Source organism: Thalassophryne amazonica, chromosome 8 (assembly GCF_902500255.1).
Source record: "Thalassophryne amazonica chromosome 8, fThaAma1.1, whole genome shotgun sequence".
In the NCBI taxonomy this organism is placed as follows: Eukaryota; Metazoa; Chordata; class Actinopteri; order Batrachoidiformes; family Batrachoididae; genus Thalassophryne; species Thalassophryne amazonica.
In genome coordinates, this window is record NC_047110.1 from 5,975,424 (window position 1) to 5,996,776 (window position 21,353).

Below are 21,353 nucleotides of genomic sequence, written 5' to 3' on the forward strand. Positions count from 1 at the left end.
GTATAGAGCAGGGGACTCAAAACACATCCTTGAGGGACCCTGGTGTTAATAACAAGGGTAGAGGAGATGTTTTTCCCCACTCTAACACTCTGTGTGCGATTAGTTAAAAGTCCACAATCCAATTGCGCAGGATGGAATTGAGACCCAGCTGATGGAGTTTGGACCGCAGTTTAAACGGCCGGATAGTATTAAAGGCCGAACTGTAGTCCACAAAGAGGAGCCGTGCATAGCTGTTCCTATGCCCCAGGTGCTCCAATAACGTGTACAGAACCATAGCAATGGCATCCTCAGTTGAGCTTTTCTCTCTGTAAGCAAATTGGTATGGATCCATTAACAGTGATATTGCAGCTTTAATGTATTTGATAACCAGTCTCTCCAGACATTTGGCAGGAATGGATGTAAGTGCCACAGGTCTGTAATCATTGAGACATGTGACATTAGACTGCTTTGCAAGGGGAACAATTATAGCTGTCTTGAAGCAACCCGGGACCAGAGTGCAGGACAGCGAGATGTTGTAAATAGAGGTGAAAACGTCTGCCAACTCTGTAGCACAGTCTTTAAGTACCCGGCCCAGCACTCCGTCTGGTCCGGCTGCTTTCCTGATGTTAATGCCTTGGAAGATATGTCTCACCTCATGTGTGCTCAGGACAGGAGTAAGATATATAATGGGGAGAGGGGGCAGGGCAGGGTCATTGTTATCCCTATCAAAACGGGCATAAAAGAGGCTTAAATCCTCCGCCAAGGTGGAACAGTCAGCAGAGGGTAATGATGGTTCCCTCTTATAGTTCGTGATGGCCTTGATGCCCTCCCAAATCTGTCTTGGATCAGTAGTGGTATCAAATCTGGCTTCAACGCGCCTCTTGTATTGTCGTTTGGCAGCCTTAATACCTCTCCTCAGCTCAGCCCTGGCAGCCCTATATGCCTCCTGATCCCCAGAATTGAAGGCCATATTCCTTTCTTGAATAAGATGTTGTACTCCGCATGTCATCCAAGGTGGTGTGTTAGGAAATACCCGGTGTTGTCTCCAGAATGTGACATGATCCACACAGAAGCAGATATAATCCAGTACAGTGGAGGTGTACTTATCCAGTGCACCACAATTGTCGGTACCCTGTTCCCTGAATACATCCCACTCTGTGCATTGGAAACAATCTTGGAGCATAGGAATTGCATCCTCTGGCCATATTCTCACATTTCTAACTGTAGTCCCCATACTCTTGATCCTTGGTGTGTACCGTGAGTGTAGCAGGAGAGAAAGATGGTCTGAAAAACCCAGGTGAGGAAAACCTGGGCTCTATATGCATCTGCTACATTGGTATACACCTGATCCAAAATTCTGTCTCCTTTAGTAGTACACTTCACATTTCAGTGGAATTTGTGAAGAACTGATTTCAAGTCTGCGTGGTTAAAATCCCCAGCTGTGATAAAAACACAATCCGGATGTGCTACTAGACTGTTATTAATACTACTGCTCACTTGTGGTAGTGCTAGCTTAACTTTAGTGTCCGGTGGAACATAAACAGCACAGATGTAAACAGCAGTAAACTGACGCGGGAGATAGAATGGACGACACTTTAACAGCAACAGTTCTGCATCTGGGCTACACAGCTTATCCGATACCGTACCATTAGTGCACCATGAGTTGTTGATATAAATGCATAGTCCTCCGCCGATCTTTTTACCAGAGTCCGCAGGCTTGTCGGCTCGGTAGGCGGTACGACCAACTAACTCAATAGCCGTGTCCGGAATAGAACTCTCCAGCCAGGTCTCAGAAAAAAATCATGCAGCAACAGTTCTTAATAACCCTCCACATAGTCATTTGCAGCCGAACCTCATCCAATTTATTCCGGATAGACTGCACATTAGAGAGAAAGATGGTCGGAAGCGGTTGAATGGGCTAGCCTATAGCCTGGCCCACACGCACCCACCCACTTACCTCTCTTCTGCCGCCGCTCACAGCGTTTCCTCCTACGGCCTTCTGCTGCAAATATCCCGGAAGGCGGTCTAATAATCTCTGGAAGGATTAAAAACTCGTCTGACAGTTGATGTTCTCCGTTATCTAACCGTAGAAGATCGCTTCTGCTGTACCGAATTGTCCCAAAACTGTCCGAAATAATGCACAGCACCACCAAAAAAATGCAAAAACTACGACAATAATGGGAACTCTGGGCCGCTGTGTCTATGCGCACCGCCATCTTTGCTGATATTCGTGAAATAACTGTCTTGCAAGCTTCTCACACACAAGCACCTGATGATGCGGAGCTTGCAAGAAAGTTAAGTTATGGTGCACTGCTCAGTGGGCAGCACACCACACCAGCCCTTCATCCATTTCACTTTTTGGTTCAGAGTTCGAATTTTCTGACTTATGACTAGGGATGGACATTGATAAGATTTTATCAATATCGATGCCATTATTGATCCATTTCCTTATTGATTCCCTTATCAATACTTCTTGTGAATTTTCTGTGTACAAAAAGCAGACTTTGCAGGTTTTCTATGTCAACAACATTTTATTGAGTCTTAAAGTACAACCCCAATTCCAATGAAGTTGGGACGTTGTGTAAAATGTAAATAAAAACAGGATACGATTTGCAAATCCTCTTCAACCTATATTCAATTGAATACACCACAAAGACAAGATATTTAATGTTCAAACTGATAGACTTTTTTGGTTTTGTGCAAATATTTGCGCATTTTGAAATGGATGTTGAATGAATTGAATTTATTTATTTTGAATTGAATTTATTTATTTTGGCACACAAACTCGACAATAACAAAAACTGATACACAAGACAATTCCACAGTGACATGTGTGACCAAAAAGGGGCTGAGCAGAACCAAAACTTATAAACGCCCACCCCTTATATACATACATAGATATATACACATTACCAACCCCCAGAGCAAACACACAGGTGACAGTGGTAAGGAAAAACTCCCTCTGATGTATTGAGGAAGAAACCTCAAGCAGACCAGACTCTAAGGGGTGACCCTCTGCTTGGGCCATGCTACAAACACATTTAACACTACACAAACTCAAATCTCATCATCATAAACATCTAGTGAATCCTGTGTCTTCATCTACATACATACATATATACATATATACACACACCAACATACATAATTACACACACACATATACATACATATACATATACACACATACAACATGTCTGCAACACGGTTCAAAAAGTTTGGACGGGGCAACAAAACACTGGGAACGTTGATGAATGCTCAAAGAACACCCAAGTGGAAACAGGTGAGTGTCATGATTGGGTATAAAAGGATCATCCTCAAAAGGCTCAGGTGTTCAACAGTTAGTGTCCTCAGTTCCCAAACGCTTATTGAGTGTTGTTAGAAGGAAAGGTGATGTAACACAGTGGTAAACATACCACTGTCCCAGCTTTTTTGAAACATGTTGCAGGCATCCATTTCAAAATGATCAAATATTTGCACAAAAACAATAACGTTTGTCAGTTTGAACATTAAATATCTTGTCTTTGTGGTGTATTCAATTGAATATAGGTTGAAGAGGATTTGAAAATCGTATTCTGTTTTTATTTACATTTTACACAACGTCCCAACTTCATTGGAATTGGGGTTGTAAATAAATATGAAACTGGTCACTGGATCCTTAAACTCTGGACATAATAAACTCTACATGGTGGATCCTTGATTTCTGGACATAAATAGAAACAAACAAAATCTGTAGTTTTTGTCAAAAGCATTTCCTTTCAGATATTAATGACAGAAATGTAACTCCATAGCCTCTGAGCTGAGCTCAGCCGGCTGCGCTGCACGTCAGGATGTAATAAATAAAACACGGACGATGTCTCATTTTGGGAAAAAAAAAAATGTTTTGGTTTGTTGTCTGTATCACAGTGTTTGGAAAGAGGTGTCATTTGATTTAAAACAGCGATTCGCTCTGAATTATTAATTCCGACCGGACTCTATCTTTCTAACTTGACTCGGCAGAGAGCGGCGCAGTGTTTGGATTGGTACAAATGGAATGGAGGAGGATTCTCGTTTCTTGTCCGCAGCAAGACAAGAGTCCCAGTTAGTGACTTTAATCTGCACAAAAGTGACTCACAATTGACATATTTTAATGGCTTTGAGAGGGTTTAAGAAGTGGTCTTGCTGCTTCTGAAAATCAGCGACGCATAGAACCAATGAAGCAGCGAGTCAGTGCACTGCTTTGTTGCTTCAAGCAGATCCACTGCAGAAGCGGTTGTTTACAGACCCACTGCAGGGTCTGCAATCGACTTAGAAATGATAGTTTTCCCGACAAACACCCTCAAAAACAACAGCCACTCTGAAGGACTGATAAGGGAATCGTTAAGCAAAAAGGCTATTGATGTCAGTGGATCGAATCAATTCTTAATGATTCTTGAAAAGTACCGGTTCTTGATACCCAACACTACTCATGACTGGGGTCAGACTATCCCTTCTCTGCCAGTTCCAGTTGTATTGATGCTCTGGAGACCTCAACCCCATTAGCTGATTTTGGTGTTGGCATCACGGTAGATGTGGATGGAGGTCTTCAGGGTGCTTTTGGAGCTATGTTTGCATTTATTCTTCTTGGTTGGGACTTGAAACTTCTTTCATCAGGAAGTTCATATCTTAGTGGTATGCAACGCCCCAATGTGTGGATGAGGCAGTGGTGGGCGGTCGGGCCCCCTTAAGGGCTGGAGCTTTGCCACTGGGCCCGGCGATGACTGATAAAAGACTGCCAATAATCAAATTGTTAAGCTAATTTTAAACTTTGCTACAAAGTCATGTTAAACAAACTAGTTTTAATGATCTCTTGCTAGTGATCACCTGCAGTACCTTCATGCCCCCCCCTTAGGGCCGCAATACATCTGCAGTACCTTTTCATTCTGCCAGAGGGATTCAGGAGAGTCAAATACATCTTCACGCTGGCACGCCAGCGGATGCTCCAAGAGCTGATCTTCACAACATTCTGCTCAGTTTCGATGCAACTGTGGATCAAGAATTGAGAGTGAAAAGCTGAACAGTGCAAGATTCTAGTGAGGAGGATCTTTCTTGTTGCTGTTAAAAGTTTTCTAAACATCAGTTTGCTCAGCTTTAGAAGATTTTGCAGAAGATCTGTTGGAAATTTTCTGCTGTCTTGAAACTTTTCTTAAGATTAGACTAACTTTGCGACTGGAGCTGTTCTCCTTCTGGTTCTGCTGCAGATGTCCATGTGATCGGGCATTGGGTCAATTTATTTTGTTGTAGTATTCACGTTTTTGTTTTTTTTTTTACCACTAACGCAAACACGATGTAGTGTGGGTTTCCGTGACATAGCAGTCAGAGCTTGGTGATGTCATAAAGTAAGAAAGTTAAAGACACGAAAGCAAAATTGTAACATAAAGTTGATGACCACCAAAACATTTCAAGATGGCTGTGCTGACATTAGCTCCACCCACAGAAGCTGTATTTTTTGTGACTGCTGCAGGGGAAAGAAGCTGACCAGTTACTGGGAGTACAAGCAGGCGGCGCAGTTGTACCAGCGGGCGTGGCAGCAGCTCCGCCTCCAGGCATTCCCCCTGTGGCCACGCGGCAGCACCGACCTCCTGCTCTTCTCCTGAAAGGTCATCGAGCTCACTCAGACACCGTCCTTTACAGCAATAATGTTCACGTGTCTGTGGCTGTGCATGTATTTATTAGATTTTCCAGCCTCTGCAAAACCTTTGAAAAACTTGAAAGTCAGAGCAGATGTAGAATCTCTCTCAAAAGGATCGGTTTGGGTTTGAGGCCGTCACAAACATTGTCCACTAGTTCCAGAATGCCTCAATTAAAATCTGTGTCCTTATTCAGATTGTTCCAGCACAGTGGTCTTGAAAGTTTAAGTCACCAATGACCTGGTAACATACTACAACCCCTGGCAAAAATTATGGAATCACCGGCCTCGGAGGATGTTCATTAACAGAAAAAAAAGAAAAAAAGCAGATCACAGACATGACACAAAACTAAAGTCATTTCAAATGGCAACTTTCTGGCTTTAAGAAACACTATAAAAAATCAGGAAAAAAAATTGTGGTAGTCAGTAACGGTTACTTTTTAGACCAAGCAGAGGGAAAAAAATATGGACTCACTCAATTCTGAGGAATAAATTATGGAATCACCCTGTAAAACATACTGGTAGACCAAGGAAGACATCAAAGCGTCAAGACAGAAAACTTAAAGCAATATGTCTCAAAAATCGAAAATGCACAACAAAACAAATGAGGAACGAATGGGAGGAAACTGGAGTCAACGTCTGTGACCGAACTGTAAGAAACCGCCTAAAGGAAATGGGATTTACATACAGAAAAGCTAAACGAAAGCCATCATTAACACCTAAACAAAAAAAAAACAAGGTTACAATGGGCTAAGGAAAAGCAATCGTGGACTGTGGATGACTGGATGAAAGTCATATTCAGTGATGAATCTCGAATCTGCATTGGGCAAGGTGATGATGCTGGAACTTTTGTTTGGTGCCGTTCCAGTGAGATTTATAAAGATGACTGCCTGAAGAGAACATGTAAATTTCCACAGTCATTGATGATATGGGGCTGCATGTCAGGTAAAGGCACTGGGGAGATGGCTGTCATTACATCATCAATAAATGCACAAGTTTACGTTGATATTTTGGACACTTTTCTTATCCCATCAATTGAAAGGATGTTTGGGGATGATGAAATCATTTTTCAAGATGATAATGCATCTTGCCATAAAGCGAAAACTGTGAAAACATTCCTTCTGTTCTTTCCACCTCCTGACAATGTCCTCAGTCCAGTTTAGCAGCTCTCCTCCCCTGCTGAACACAGCCTGGGCTAAGAACTGCCTCCATTTCCTGAGGTGCCTGACAGTTTGCCAGAACTGCATTGAGGCTGGCCGAAAGTCATTCTCCATGGATTCGCCAAACTCCTCCCATGCCTGAGTTTTTGTCTCAGCCACCACTAAGGCTCCAGTGCTTCTGACCTGCTGGTATCTGATCCCTGATTCCAGAGACCTCTGTCTAACCAAACACCTGTAGAAGAATTTTTAGGTCCATATTTGAACTGTGATGAACTATCAAGTGTCCTGATCTGAACTGTATGTCCTCTGGCTGAACTAGCAGGTGTTCAACCCCAAAAAAAGGGCTCTATTAGTCATTCAGTCTGTCAGGGGCTTTCCAAGGCCTTTTAGGTGCTTTCCCGCAGGCCACGTGCAGGGGCCTCAGGCCAGCTGCACCTGTGGCTGAGGCCACGTGCGGGGGGGGGCCTCAGGCCAGCTGCACCTGTGGCTGAAGGTCTTTTAAAAAAATCAGTTGTAAATCCTTCACGTTTTAATGGGAGCGTTTGTCACATTGAAATAATGGCCTAACACCTGCTTAGGGTTCACTAGAGGACGCTTCCAATAGAAAACCATGTCTTGGGAATGAAATAAATAAAAAAGTCGAAGGAGGAGCGATGCCCGCGGGTCTCCAATAAATAGATGAGCGCGGTTGTCACCTATTCAGTCTCTCTAGAGGACTCAGTTTGTCTAAGCTCTGTGTCGAAGGCTTAAATAAACTTAAAAACTCTGTGCATTTTATCTTGCTTAAGGCTGAATTATTCTAAAGTGTTGTGTCCTTTTCTAGCATATCACTTGCAATTAGTTTGTGTTATCTAAAAGACGACATCCCGAGAGGACTAAAGACGGACCACGTCACACCAAAGGCCTCCTTCAACCTGCTAGAGTCCACCAGCAGGTTCACGATTGTGATTATGTTTTGTACAAAAGCAGCATTCATGAAGGCTGACCCTTTGAGGAGTAAAGATGGGCAGAGGATCTCCAGTGTGTCCACAAATGCATGAGAAAATTATTGAAATGCTTAACCCTCTGGGGTCCAGGGGTATTTTTTGGATTTTACCAAACTTTCAATTACTCCCATTTTAAAACTACTGTTTTAGTGTAATGCCCATATGTTGCACATCAAAATGTTCATTTCAGTCTGTTTTCAGAATATGTCACATACGGTGCAGCCAGAAAGTATTCACAGCACTTCACTTTTTCCACATTTTATGTTACAGCCTTAATTTCAATAAAATATTTTTCATGTTGCCATTATGGGGTGCTGTGAGTAGAATTTTGAGGGGAAAAATGAATTTAATCCGTTTTGGAATAAGGCTGTAACATAACAAAATGTGATGAAAGTGAAGCGCCATGAATACCTTCCGGCTGCACTGTATTTGTCTAGAACTAGGCCGTTTGCTGAAGGTTTATAAATGCCTCTAAAATTAATTTTGTTCCCCATATCTGACATCCAGTTGAATTTTTGCTTATAAGTATCTTAGACATTGCTTTGTCATATTCTAAAAGGTTCTCCATCATTTCCTGACCTGACCTTTCTGTACAGGGTGCTCGTGATTTTGCTGAAAGCGTGAAATGCATTTTCAGAAATTCTTCAGTTTATTGAAAACACACTTTTATTCATGTGGATGAACTGTTTTGGTGCTAGAAATGAGTTCACTGACAAAAGTAGTGTAATATATGAAGAAAATTGTAGATCAATGTAGAATAAAGGTTAAAAAAAAAAATCACTCATTTCCAGTTTGATGTTTTCTGTCTTCACTCCATCCAGAAATGTCCATGAATAACCTTTATTGGATAAAAAGTGGGACATCCCTCACAAAAAAATGACCATTTGCTTAGATGCATAGTGGTAAGCACTCGGGATTACCGTAAGTGTACCACACACTTCATGGATTATATAGACTGTAGCTCAAATTACGTTTTGTTAGGTCAAAAAACCCCAACAATTTTTAATTGTCCAGTGTGACTGTTAAACACGTATTGATTTCTGTGCGCTTTTCTGTAGTGACGTCATACAGCGCACTCCTGAAAGTATTCACAGCGCAGCACTTTTTCCACATTTTATGTTACAGCATTATTCCAAAATGGACTTACAGTACCCTGTAATGAGAATGTAAAAAAAAAACTGATTTTTGCAAATTTATTACAATAAACAAATAAATAAGTAATCATGTACATAAGTATTCACAGCTGTTGCCATGAAGCTCAATATTGAGCTCATCCTTGAGATGTTTTTGCAGCTTAACTGGAGTCCATCTGGGGTAAATTCAGTTGATTGGACATGATTTGGAAAAACACACACCTGTCTACATATAAGGTCCCACAGTTGATAGTCAGAGCACAAACCAAGCATCTGTAGACCTCTGAGACAGGATTGTCTTGAGGCACAAATCTGGGGAAGGGAACAGAAACATTTCTGCTGCTTAGAAGGTCCCAATGAGTACAGTGGCCTCCATCAACTATAAATGGAAGAAGTTCAGATCAACCAGGACCCTTCCTAGAGCTAGATGCCCATCTAAACTGAGTGATCGGGGGAGAAGGACTTTAGTCAGGGAGGTGACCAAGAACCTGATGGTCACGCTGTCAGAGGATTGGCCACTTTGCTGGAAGTGACGTGGTGCCGATCTCAAGCATAAAAGCCACATTTAAAAATAAAGTTGACTTGATGCCAGTCACAGAATACATACAGTTAATATGAGTGAAGCTTTGCACAGTGGCGTGAAGCTCACTCATGGTACAGGGCATCCTAAACAGGAAGTGCCAATTTTCAAATCCACAGTAGAACAGGAAATGTTCAAATGTCAAACACTTCCTGGCATGGGTGGAGCTAGAGCTGAGGCCGGGGTTTTCACTGGACCCTCCTGAAATCTGATTGGACACAGATGATTGACATGTCACAGCACCACACTTCTGGTTGAAAGAGCTGCATTTTGAAATCAGTGAGTCACATTGACTGCTAGGTTCCTCCTGTCCAGTAGCTGGTGCTGTGTACCACGAAAAGTTCTAATCCACCTTAGAAGAAGAAAAATGTTTGCTCCAGATTTGAACTGACTACGTCATTTGAACTATGGACTTCTAATCACACTAAACTTATATTGGTGAGTAAACGACTGTATTTTATGTCAGGAATGAGGTCCACGTTGGTAAACGCAGCATTTCTCCTTTAATTCGGGTGGCTTATTGTTGGCTTTTTAGTGGCGCAGATAACTGAAACAATCCTTCAAATGGTGATACAAACAATAAATACAGCTGGAGCAAAATTAATGGAGCAACTTTTGACCCCTGTACAAACTGAAACTGACCTTTGTCACCATTCCTGCTGCTTTTACCTCATAACTCCATAACATTCAGTCACAGATTGTCCAAACTATACCTTTTTTTTAGAATCTTTATGATCAGGCAAATAATGTGGTGTAGTTTTCTATATGATTAAAGCATCTTTTAATTTAGACCTGGGGTGGGCAACTTGTTCCAGAAAAGGCCAAGAGGGTGCAGGTTTTCTTTGCATCCACTGATTCCACCACGTGATTTCACTGATTAACTGATTCCATCTACTCAGTGATATTAATCAGTGAAATCCAGTGGCGCCCCCATGTGGTGGCTACGGGTGGCTACAGCCACCACCAGATTACTCTAAGCCACCCCTCAGCCACCACATGAGGGCGCATTGGATTTGTGTGGATTTAGGGAATATATTTTAAATAACAGTTAATAATGTGAAAATGGTGTTAAAACAAGAGCAACAGCAGCAACATCATCATCAACAACAATAATAATAATATATAATATAATAAGAAACAGAGCACAATGGGGTCCTCTGCACCTTCGGTGCTCATCCTCTAAAAGTAGACGCAGCCGCGTCGCTAGTCTTGTCAAATTTTTCTCAGTCATTGTATTCTGTCATGAATAGTTGAATAACCCAAATATATTAAGTTATTGTGATTAAAGTGTGATTGCAATAATAAAAAAAATCTTTAAATATATGAATATACTGTAAATTCAATATATCAAATATTTATTTATTTATTTTTTGGTTGGGTATGCCACCCTAAGATTTTGCCTAGGCCCCACTAGCCACCCTTAGAATTTTTTTTTTTGCTGGCGCCACTGGTGAAGTCACCTGGTGGAGTCAGTGGCTGCAAAGAAAACCTGCACCCTCTTGGCCCTTTCTGGAACAAGTTGCCCACCCCTGATTTTGACCCCTGTGTAATTCTTCAATTGACCCCTACCTGGCTGCCTACTGAAAATTCAAGTGGCCAATCAGTGTTTTTCAAAGAGTTCATGTCTATGGATTATTTATGCTGAATTTGATGCTTGTATCACCATTTGCAGGATTCCACTCTAAATATTCTATTATCTGCTGCACTATATATGAGATGTAAGATGCTGCTCCTCACTTTCTCAGTTGCCCTCAAAAGTATTGGAACACTTGGTATTTCACACATTTTAATTTGTTTATTCCATTTCAAATACATTTTTTTTCTAAAATTATCTTCCTTAACTCAAACTGAAAGTAAATCTCTAAATTAATAAAAATATAAACTCCAGCTTCCTGATGAAGTGGTGTAGCGGAGGATTTTCTTAAAAAGAAGACCTGAAAGTTCAGCTACAATTAGACAGAAAGTACATTTGAGATGAAAGCCTAGATTTGATGTTTTGGTGAAAGAAACTTTTGTATTTCTTCATAATTGATGTAAATAAAAGTCCAAAACATATCAAATCATAATCATCACAAATCATAATTATATATTGATATGACACTTCAGTAAGGTATATCTTCTATTATACATTACAAATATAAGGTGGAACTCTACTAGTGTTTACTAAGGTACACAGAAATATCTTTAAAAAAAGAGAGAGTAGAACGACGTAGGTGCCTGGTCTTGAGAACCAGGGATGGTAGTATGAAAAGCTTTTTTATCCCATGGGAACTCTCCCTACCCACCTAAGCGGCTCAATAATATGGACAGCATGTATATAAGTGACATTTATATGACAGTATTGAGATACGATAATTTGTCCATATTGTACAGCCCTACTGTCAACGAGCTGAAAACTCTGAATATTAATTTACATCTACATTAAAAAAAAATGCTTAAAGTGGCAGGGGGTTGAGAGGGCTGTAATGAGGGGGGGAGGGCAGCTGAAAGGCAAAAAAAGAAAAATGCTTAAAAAGGTGGAGAGTATGGGGGGGCAGAGCCCCTCCACAAGCTGAAAGGCAAAATAAGTGCCTCTCTGCTCTGTAAGGAGGGAGTGGTAAGATGGCTGCTCCGATGCTCGGCGAACACAAAGCGCATGAGTGCAGAAGTGGTTGCCTAGCAGCCGGCTTCGACACAGTGTATACGAAGTAAGTTTCGGGTCTTCGGTCGGTCCCCGTTACCGCCGTTGTATTTAGCGTTTTTTTTTTTGTTTTTGTTTTTTGTCGCGGCGCAAAGCCGCTTGGTGTTTAAATTCTTCTCGGCCCCGGTGAGCTCACTTTGAGGCGCTTCGCTGCCGTTTGGACTCCATGATGGCCGTGTTTGAGGTGTACAGTCAGCCGTCCGAGATTCGATACAGAACCAGCGTGTGTTCCAGGGCCGCCCTGTTCGTGCTGCTGGTTTGGTTCCTAACCTACGTGCCGCCGCTGCTGGTGGCCTACAGGAGCCACGGTAGGTCCTTCAGTCCGCCGAACACCGCCACAGTCCGCATGTGTGTCTGAAACCGGCCTGTTTGCAGGCTTTTGGATCAAAAGAAGCACCTACGAGGAGCAGCCGGTCGTCAGGTTCCAGTACCAGACGCTCCTGGTCGCTGCGACCAGTCCCCAGGGGAACTATGTGGCCTGGAGCACCTTCAGCCACCTCAACAAGCTGCTGGGCCCGAACCTCCGGATCCCCGCGGTCTCTGTAAGAACCGCAGCCACAGAATCAATCTGCGCCTCGTTGAATGAAACATTTCATCTTTCACCTCATGAAACATTCTTCGTATCGACAGATGCTCAGCATTAAATGACCTTGATCCTTAATTTAACCCCTTAACGCCTATTGTCGCATATATGCTACAATATTTGGCTCAAATATGCAACATACCAAATTGACCAGTATGCCTGTTGTCGCAAATTTGCAACATACCAGTATTATTATTATAACATAAAGTCATTACCAAAATACCAAAATTATTACTATTTATTTTTTGTGCAAAAGTGAAATTAATAATCTCAACATTATTTACCATCTCCTTAAAGGCAAAAACCAACACAAAAGATTTTTTTTATATACAGCTATATAAATTCAGGCGTTAAGGGGTTAAGATAGCTATTCAAAAACTTGAATCAGGTCATGAGCATGTCCTGGTGCTCTGCCACATCCACCACAGTGCAGAAGTCAGTCCCTCAATGTTAAAATGTTTTAGCCCAGAAGATGGAAAATTATGGTAAAATTTCACATAATTGGTGATGAATTCTTTGGTTTTGCTTAGAATTTGATACAGCCTTTCTGGTCATTGTGTTTGGCTGGTTTGACCAATTCCACGTGACCCAACAGGAAATTCAGCCAATTTGATAGGAAATCCTTCCGAATGGGCCTGTACTGTTTGTATATGTCTGTAGAATTTAATGTCTGCCTGACTTGAAGCTATGCTGGTTATGGTTAGAGGGGTAGAACTACTTCCTAGCTCCCCCTTGCTACTCATAGGTTTTGACAAATGTTAGCTGTTATGTGCTGACGCGGGTCAGAGAACCAAACCAGCATCTGACAATGGCCCAGCGCTGAATAACCAGAAAGCGGTTCCAAGAAACAAATTTATTCCCCCTCATGTGCAATAATCCGTATACAACATAAATAGTCAGCTGTCTTGGCAAGGTGAAGGACGGCGCGCTCTCCAGCGCCCAAATGGAGCAAAGCCCGGCACTTCTGGACTCAGATTCACCGCCGAACACCCCCCAGGTGAATACGACAAACTGACTCTGTGAAGGACGGAAAAGGTGAGGTAAGTCAACAGAGCTACAACAAATATCCTTCAGAGGCACACACTATCAGCAACACATTCAGGTCTGAATTTAAGCCTTATGTAAATGAGCAGCTTCTCACAACAGGTGGAGGATCATCAATCCGTACGCCACGGCAGTGAGAAGCAAACTGCACAATTCTCATCAATGTTCAAATATACTGCGTAACAAAACGCCAAATTACTATTAACGATTATTCAGACAGTAATCACCTCTGATATGTGCTGACAGCATGTGTCCCTCACCCGTCCTCCTTCACAGGCATGATGTGTCAAACCCTGGCGCAGTCCTCAGCGTCTCACAACCGAATGTCACAAGGTCGAGTTCCCGGCAATTCTGCTCGAATCACTCATGGCTTAAATGCAGAACGCCATCTCATTATCTGCTTCAGCTGAAAGTCTTTAAGTCTGCACGTGAGCATCATCCACAGGTGCTGCAAGTTGTTAGGCCTGCACGTGAACATCCTCCACAGGTGCAGCCAATAGTTCTGATGAGGGTGAAGAACTCTTCCGCCAGCACCTTCTCCACAGAAAAAAACAGTTTGCATACCACCTGGAGAGCAAAGAAAAGAAAACAGCACCCAGATGTCCAGCCAAACCCCCCAACACACAACAGTTAGCCCTGTTTTGCAAGCCATGTCAGTGGAGGAAGTGGTCCTGGTACTTGTGGGTTACTGTGGCTGCCACAGGTCCCACACAGTGTTTTGGCTCCTAATTCACTGAGACTGGAGGTTGGAAGGGTCAATCATTTGGGCTGTAGAGGCTAGTGGTCAAACGATTAATCATTTTGTTTGCTTTGCTTCCTTTTATTAATTGTTTTATTTGAGTATTGCAGCGTTTTGGGATGACCATTTATTGCTATGCAGATGATACTCTGTTGTGCGTGCCAAAAACGGCTGGTAATCTGATCCACATAAAATCCTTATAGGATTGCCTTGCATCAGTGAAAAGCTGGATCTTCAGCTATTTCTGAGGCTAGGGAACAAAGTGCCTTAAGGCCAGTGCTGAGCTTCAAGCTACAACTACACTGTTTCTGTACACCCCCCCCCCCCCCCAAAAAAAGGTGAATATCACAAAATGCCAAGCTTTCAATTTTCTTTGTTGTGGTCATGTTCAACAGGTGAGAGAGGTGGACCAGAACCAGGATGGGAAACTGGACCTCCTGATGTTTGAGCTGCAGCTACCTCTGAAGCCTGAGGAGCAGATCTACAGCATCCAGCTCCTGCTGACTTTCAGCTACCAGCTCTTTGTAAGTACTCCACTGCTTTATCTTAAATACACAAAAACAACCACACACGAGCTTAAACCTTTGTTAACGTCCTCATGACACACGGCCAGCACGAGTAGTGAGACTAATGCCAGCAACCACTTCACGTTACACGCAGGCTTATTACAACGTAGTCAAACCTCTACATCCACTAAAGGTAGGAACCTCCAGACGTCTCAACAGAGAAACTCCCCCAAATGACAGTCTTTAATGTGAATCTGAAAATAAATCTCACCAGCATGGTTTTATGTTAATGATGTCTATATAAAATGAACAAAGTTAAGTTAATGTAAACATGAAAAAAAAGAAGTCACAGAGATTGGACACACAAGTTCAAAAGGTAAAATGATAGATTTTGGGCTCATTGATGAGGTCATATGAGGGGAAAAAGTAGTTAAAAATAGACAAGATGGACTAATCAGAGTATTCCAGCCAACCTACAAACTTCAGTTGCAGTAGATGAAGCTAACTCTCATGTGCAGTTCCTTGACTGGCCACTTGAGGCTGGCTGTAAGACAGAGAGCACTTTCCCATGGGACTGCATGTAAAAACTTCAGAGCAGAAATAAACATGATTACAGTCTGGTAGAAGAAAACAGCTGTTTTGGTCTCTGTAGATAGTTTCATCCTCATGACAACTGTATGAGGGCTGAATTTTTTTCTAACTTCTTAGTTTAAGACATTTTAAGCCATAAATTTGTGTAAATTTGGGGGCGTGGTTGCTTTGAGTGACAGCGTCTCAGTGTCTCTGCTTCTCGTGTCCTCTTTAACTCAGTGTCCGCTTGACGCGGCTGCTTGCTGTTGTTTGTTGTTGTGTCTGTTTGTTTGGAGTATTTGATTACAAACACCTGGAATAATACGGCTTGATATGCAATGAAACGTCTGCTGTAATATTCACACTGAGTGAAACGCTTGTCGGATTTGATGTTGGACACTAATGGTATTAGCACTTTTAGCAGCTGTCGGTCGGTAGCTTCATCTGTGAGGTCCACTTAATGCTTGATTAGTGAGACACTACAAATACGATTTAATAAACACCTGAACCCAGGTTAAGTGGCTCAGACTCTGAGAGAGGGGCGTATTCAGGCTTCTTTTGTAACACACGGAGCCGCCCATGCTCCACCCCTTTATGCATTAATGAGTTCATCATACAGCTGCTGTGAACATGGCTCCGTCCAGAACAGAGCCCAGACTCAGGCTTCATCTCGCCTGTTCCAGGTCTCTGTAGAAAATCTATGGGTGACATCACGCAGACTTTGTCCAGTCTGTGATTTCTACATATGATGGAGGCACCGTTTCCAAGCGGGTGCGTGTAGCTATAGTCACGTATACGTGTGCATGTGTGTGTGCACACGTATACGTGACTATTGTCGTTTCAGATGGGGTACCACAGGTAACAGGCTAGTGGTCAAACGATTAATCATTTTGTTTGCTTTGCTTCCTTTTATTAATTGTTTTATTTGAGTATTGCAGCGTTTTGGGATGACCATTTATTGCTGTGCTGATGATACTCTGTTGTGCGTGCCAAAAATGGCTGGTAATCTGATCCACATAAAATCCTAATAGGATGCATCAGTGAAAAGCTGGATCTTCAGCTATTTCTGAGGCTAGGGAACAAAGTGCCTTGAGCTTCAGCACTGGCCTAGCACTAGATTCTAGCATATCCATTACATCATGTGCATCTTGAGAACAAACATCAGAAAACATTTATTTGATTTCTCCGTCTCATTTTTGCCCATGTACGAGGTCTGTTAGAAAAGTATCCGACCTTTTTATTTTAAAAAAAAAACATATGGATTTGAATCATGTGTGATTGCATCAGCCAAGCTTGAACCTTCGTGCACATGCGTGAGTATTTTCACGCTTGTCGGTTGCGTCATTCGCCTGTGAGCAGGCTTTGTGTGAGCAGTGGTCCACCCCTCTCGTCGGATTTTTATTGCGAATAAATGTCTGAATGATTTGGAGCTTTGCTGCATTAAATTTTTCCAGAAACTGTGAGAGACCTCCAGGTGGACACCATTCAGAAAATTCAGATGGCTTTCAGGGATGATTTTATGGGGATTACACAGATTAAGGAGTGCTCCAGCCGGTTTAAAGACTGCCCACAGCTGCTGAGAGCGCGCCGCGCTCCGAGTGCCGATCGACAGGCTGAATCAACCAGATAATTTCCAATGTGAAGGCTTTGTTGATCCGGGACGTCGTCTTACTTACATAAAAATGGCAGAAGACGTGGACATCAGTACTTTTTCGGATCCTTCCACTGTTACAGGAGTTTTTTTCATGGAAAGAGAAGCGGAGGGATGCGCCACAGAGCTGTTCATGGCGTGGCACAAAACCACCTCCGTGTTGGTCTCACAGGACGGCTTTCAGATGGCTTTCAGACGGCTTTCGGTTGCTTTTCAGTCGTGTGACTATCCGAGAAATTATGCATGAGCTGGACATGCCCCAACATGTCCTGTAAGGCTTCATCACGGCGTTGCTTTGCGCCATGTGGCTCCGCCTCGACGAGCGGAATTCCTCCGCTCCTCTTTCCATGACAAAAACTCCTGTAACAGTGGAATGTGCCGTTCATTTCCAAACTGGACGCTGTGTTTTATCCGGGATGTCCTCTGACTATCACAGGAATTGCGGAAGACGTGGACATCAGCATTTTTTCGGCACATTGAGACAGACGTGCACTCCGCACGTCGCGGCTGTGCCGCATGGCGCAAAGCAACGCCGTGATGAAGCCTCACAGGACATCTTGGGGCATGTCCAGCTCATCCACAATTTCTCGGATAGTCACACGACTGAAAAACCACTGAAAGCCGTCTGAAAGCCATCTGAAAGCCGTCCTGTGAGACCAACACGGAGGTGGTTTTGTGTTGCGCCATGAACGGCTCCGTGGCGCATCCCTCCGCTTCTCTTTCCATGAAAAAAACTCCTGTAACAGTGGAATGTGCCGAAAAAGTACTGATGTCCACATCTTCTGCCATTTTTGTGTCACATGAAGTCCCGGATCAACAAATCCTTCACTTTGGAAATGATCTGGTTGATTCAGCCTGTTGATCGGCGCTCGGAGCGCGGCGCGCTCTCAGCAGTTGAGGGCAGTCTTTAAACCGGCTGGAGCACTCCTTAATCTGTGTAATCCCCATAAAATCGTCCATGAAAGCCCACAGAATTTTCCGAGTGGTGTCCACCTGGAGGTCTCTCACAGTTTCTAGAAAAAATTAATGCAGCAAAGCTCCAAATCGTTCAGACATTTATTCGCAATAAAAATCCGACGAGAGGGGTGGACCACTGCTCACACAAAGCCTGCTCACAGGCGAATGACGCAACCGACAGGCGTGAAAAAACTCACACATGCGCATGAAGGTTCAAGCTTGGCTGATGCAATCACACGTGATTCAAATCCATATGGTTTTTGAAAAAATAAAAAGGTCGGATACTTCTCTAACAGACCTCGTATTCTACCAGTTTAAGAGAGATTAAGGGGTTTTAATGTAGCAGATGATGCAGACTTTCTTAGGTGCATGTAACTGTGGATTGATTGATTATTTGGCATTGCAAACATAAAAGCATAATATCACTTATATATTAAAAACAAAAACAAAATGCTAGACACATAAAATAAAATGCTGAGGACAACACAGCAAAGTCAAAGGACTTACTTACATTGTGGTCGTGTGTGACTCTTGGCCAGTCATAACTTTATTTATTAGCATTGTTAAAATTAAAAGTGCAGATCAGCTCTGACGTAAATAACTCATCCACCCACACAAAACATTTTTCCACATGACTGCTTTGTATGTAAATAAATTAAAAAGTAAAAATGCACTGGTGGATCGGGATCGGTCTGTTGGTGCCTGTTTGGGAAGTGTTCAGGTCACCTGCTGTGCACAAGGAGCGCACGTCACAACACAGCTTACCTGTGCTCAGTGGTGGGCACTGTTCCGCTAATCTACTAACCGCTAATTAGGGCTGCTAACATTTTTTTTTGCTGGCATAGTGAATAAAGCTTAACGGTCAGAAACATCTGTAAAACCTAAAAGCCTACATGTTAATGTCGTGTGCTTTGCAATAAACAGTGACTGTGGAGTGGTACTTTTTAAAAAATCTAAAGCCTGATTCTGCAACTCTGTGGCAATGCAATTTCTAAAATATGAATTTGACTAGTGATTGTGAATGTTTTAAAATTGTGCACAATAAGGGGTGGGACTTATACGTGCTGATTTTCAGCACAAATCCGAGGCCATGGTTCTCAACCGGAAAAAGGTGCTTTGCCCTCTTCAGTTCGGTGGAGTGTCCTTGCCTCAAATGGAGGAGTTTAAGTATCTCGGGGTCTTGTTCACGAGTGAGGGACGGATGGAGCGTGAGATCGATAGATGGATCGGTGCATCTGCAGTGATGCGGTCGCTGTATCGGACCGTCGTGGTGAAGAGAGAGCTGAGTAGGGGGGCAAAGTTCTCGATTTACTGATCGATCTACGTTCCGATCCTCACCTATGGTCATGAGATTTGGCTCATGACCAAAAGAACGAGATCGCGGGTACAAGCGGCCGAGATGAGTTTCCTTCGCAGCGTGGCTGGGCGCTCCCTTAGAGATAGGATGAGGAGCTCGGTCACTCTGGAGGAGCTCGGAGTCGAGCCGCTGCTCCTCCACATCGAAAGGAGTCAGTTGAGGTGGCTTAGGCATCTCTTCCGGATGCCCCCTGGACGCCTCACTGGAGAGGTGTTCCGGGCACGTCCCGTTGGGAGGAGGCCCAGGACACGCTGGAGGGACTACATCTCTCGGCTGGCTTGGGAACGCCTTGGGGTTCCCCCAGAGGAGCTGGGGGAGGTGTGTGTGGATCGGGAGGTCTGGGTGGCTTTGCTTGAGCTGCTGCCCCCCGCGACCCACTCCAGATAAAGCGGAAGAAAATGGATGGATGGATGGACTTATACATGTGCAAATGTCTTTTGACTAAACTTTGATTTTGTGAACATTTTTAATGATCCATTCATTTATTGTTAAATTATTAAATGAAACAGCTTTTTGTTTTATTTAGAAGCATAGAAGCAGGTGTTGGTTTGCTGGACTCTCGGGACATTTAACCAGATTAGGGTCTCTTCTGCAGCTTTGACCTCTGGTGGATTTTTGAAGACACTTTTGTCCCATTTTGAAGAGCAGAGATGTTTTCTTCTGGCTGGACTTCATGGTGTTCAGCTCATCACTGGAAGTTTTTGAAGTGTGTCTGAATTTAGGTTGCCTGCACAGCAAATGTTCCTGATTGTAGGACAAAAAAAAATTCTTAAAATATAAAGAAACACTAAATAAAAACATGGAAAAAACACCCAGAAAAAAAATCTAAGTTATTTAAAGTTGAGCTTTTTGTGGTCTCAGAAGTAATATAAAAGCTGTAGCTTTCTCTCCCTCACTCTTTCTCTCTGTCGCTCTCTCTTTGTTGCTCTCTCTCTCTCTCTTTCTCTCTGTCGCTCTCTCTCTCTCTCTCTCTTTCTCTCTTTGTCGCTCTCACTCAATTTCAATTTATTTCAGTTTATTAATTTATATAGCGCCAACTCACGACAAAGTCGCCCCAAGCCGCTTCACACAATTCATAACAACACAAAGTAATTTAAAATCAAAATTAAAATCAAGAAGGGGACAAAAAAGATAAAACACAGTAGAATAAAAAGAAATTACAAAGCAAACATAAAAACAAATTAGATTAAAGATAAGACTAAAAAAGTGGGTCTTCAGTCTTGATTTAAGTCTCCACCATGTCAGACTGCCTAATAACTGCAGGTAGATCGTTCCAAAGAGTCAGACCACGGTAGGAGAAGGCTCTATACCCCAGACTTCTTGTTCACCCTCGGAACACACAGAAGCCCTGTGCCCTGCGAACGCAAGAGCCTCGCAGGTACGTAGGGCTTAACCATGCCCGAATGGGTGTAATGTGGTCAAACCTTCTACTTTGTGTCAAAAGTCTGGCAGCAGCATTCTGTACCATTTGAAGTCCCCGAATGCTAGACTGCCGCAGGCCAGAAAATAAAGCATTACAATAATCCCGTCTGGAAGAAATAAACGCATGTATCAAAGTCTCAGCATCAGCCATAGACAGGATGGGACGAATCCTCGCCACATTTCGCAGATGGAAGAAGGCAGTCCACATAATATCTCTAATGTGGGGGCCAAAAGACAACATAGGACTGAAAAGTACTCCAAGATTCCTCACTTTGTCCGTATGATGCACAACACACGAACCCAAATTAAGTGCCAGCTGGTCAAATTGATGCAGATGTCTGGCTGGACCAAGAACCATC

General features: G+C 42.9%; 2 protein-coding genes across 2 annotated transcripts in view; both read left to right on the top strand.

The window, feature by feature from the left end:
• Nucleotides 1-5,975, top strand: part of adat1 (adenosine deaminase tRNA specific 1) — a 122,082-nt gene extending 116,107 nt beyond the window's left edge. Inside the window, 1 exon segment of the mRNA XM_034175893.1 lies at nucleotides 5,462-5,975. Within this exon segment, the coding sequence (XP_034031784.1) occupies nucleotides 5,462-5,594 (133 nt within the window). The 3' untranslated portion in view covers nucleotides 5,595-5,975.
• Nucleotides 5,976-12,263: 6,288 nt separating this feature from the next.
• tmem231 (transmembrane protein 231) overlaps nucleotides 12,264-21,353 on the top strand; it is a 48,072-nt gene continuing 38,982 nt past the window's right edge. The window contains exons 1-3 of the mRNA XM_034175704.1: nucleotides 12,264-12,473; nucleotides 12,541-12,707; nucleotides 14,927-15,055. Coding sequence (XP_034031595.1) covers nucleotides 12,332-12,473; nucleotides 12,541-12,707; nucleotides 14,927-15,055 — 438 coding nt within the window. The 5' untranslated portion in view covers nucleotides 12,264-12,331. The remainder of the gene's footprint in view (nucleotides 12,474-12,540; nucleotides 12,708-14,926; nucleotides 15,056-21,353) is intronic.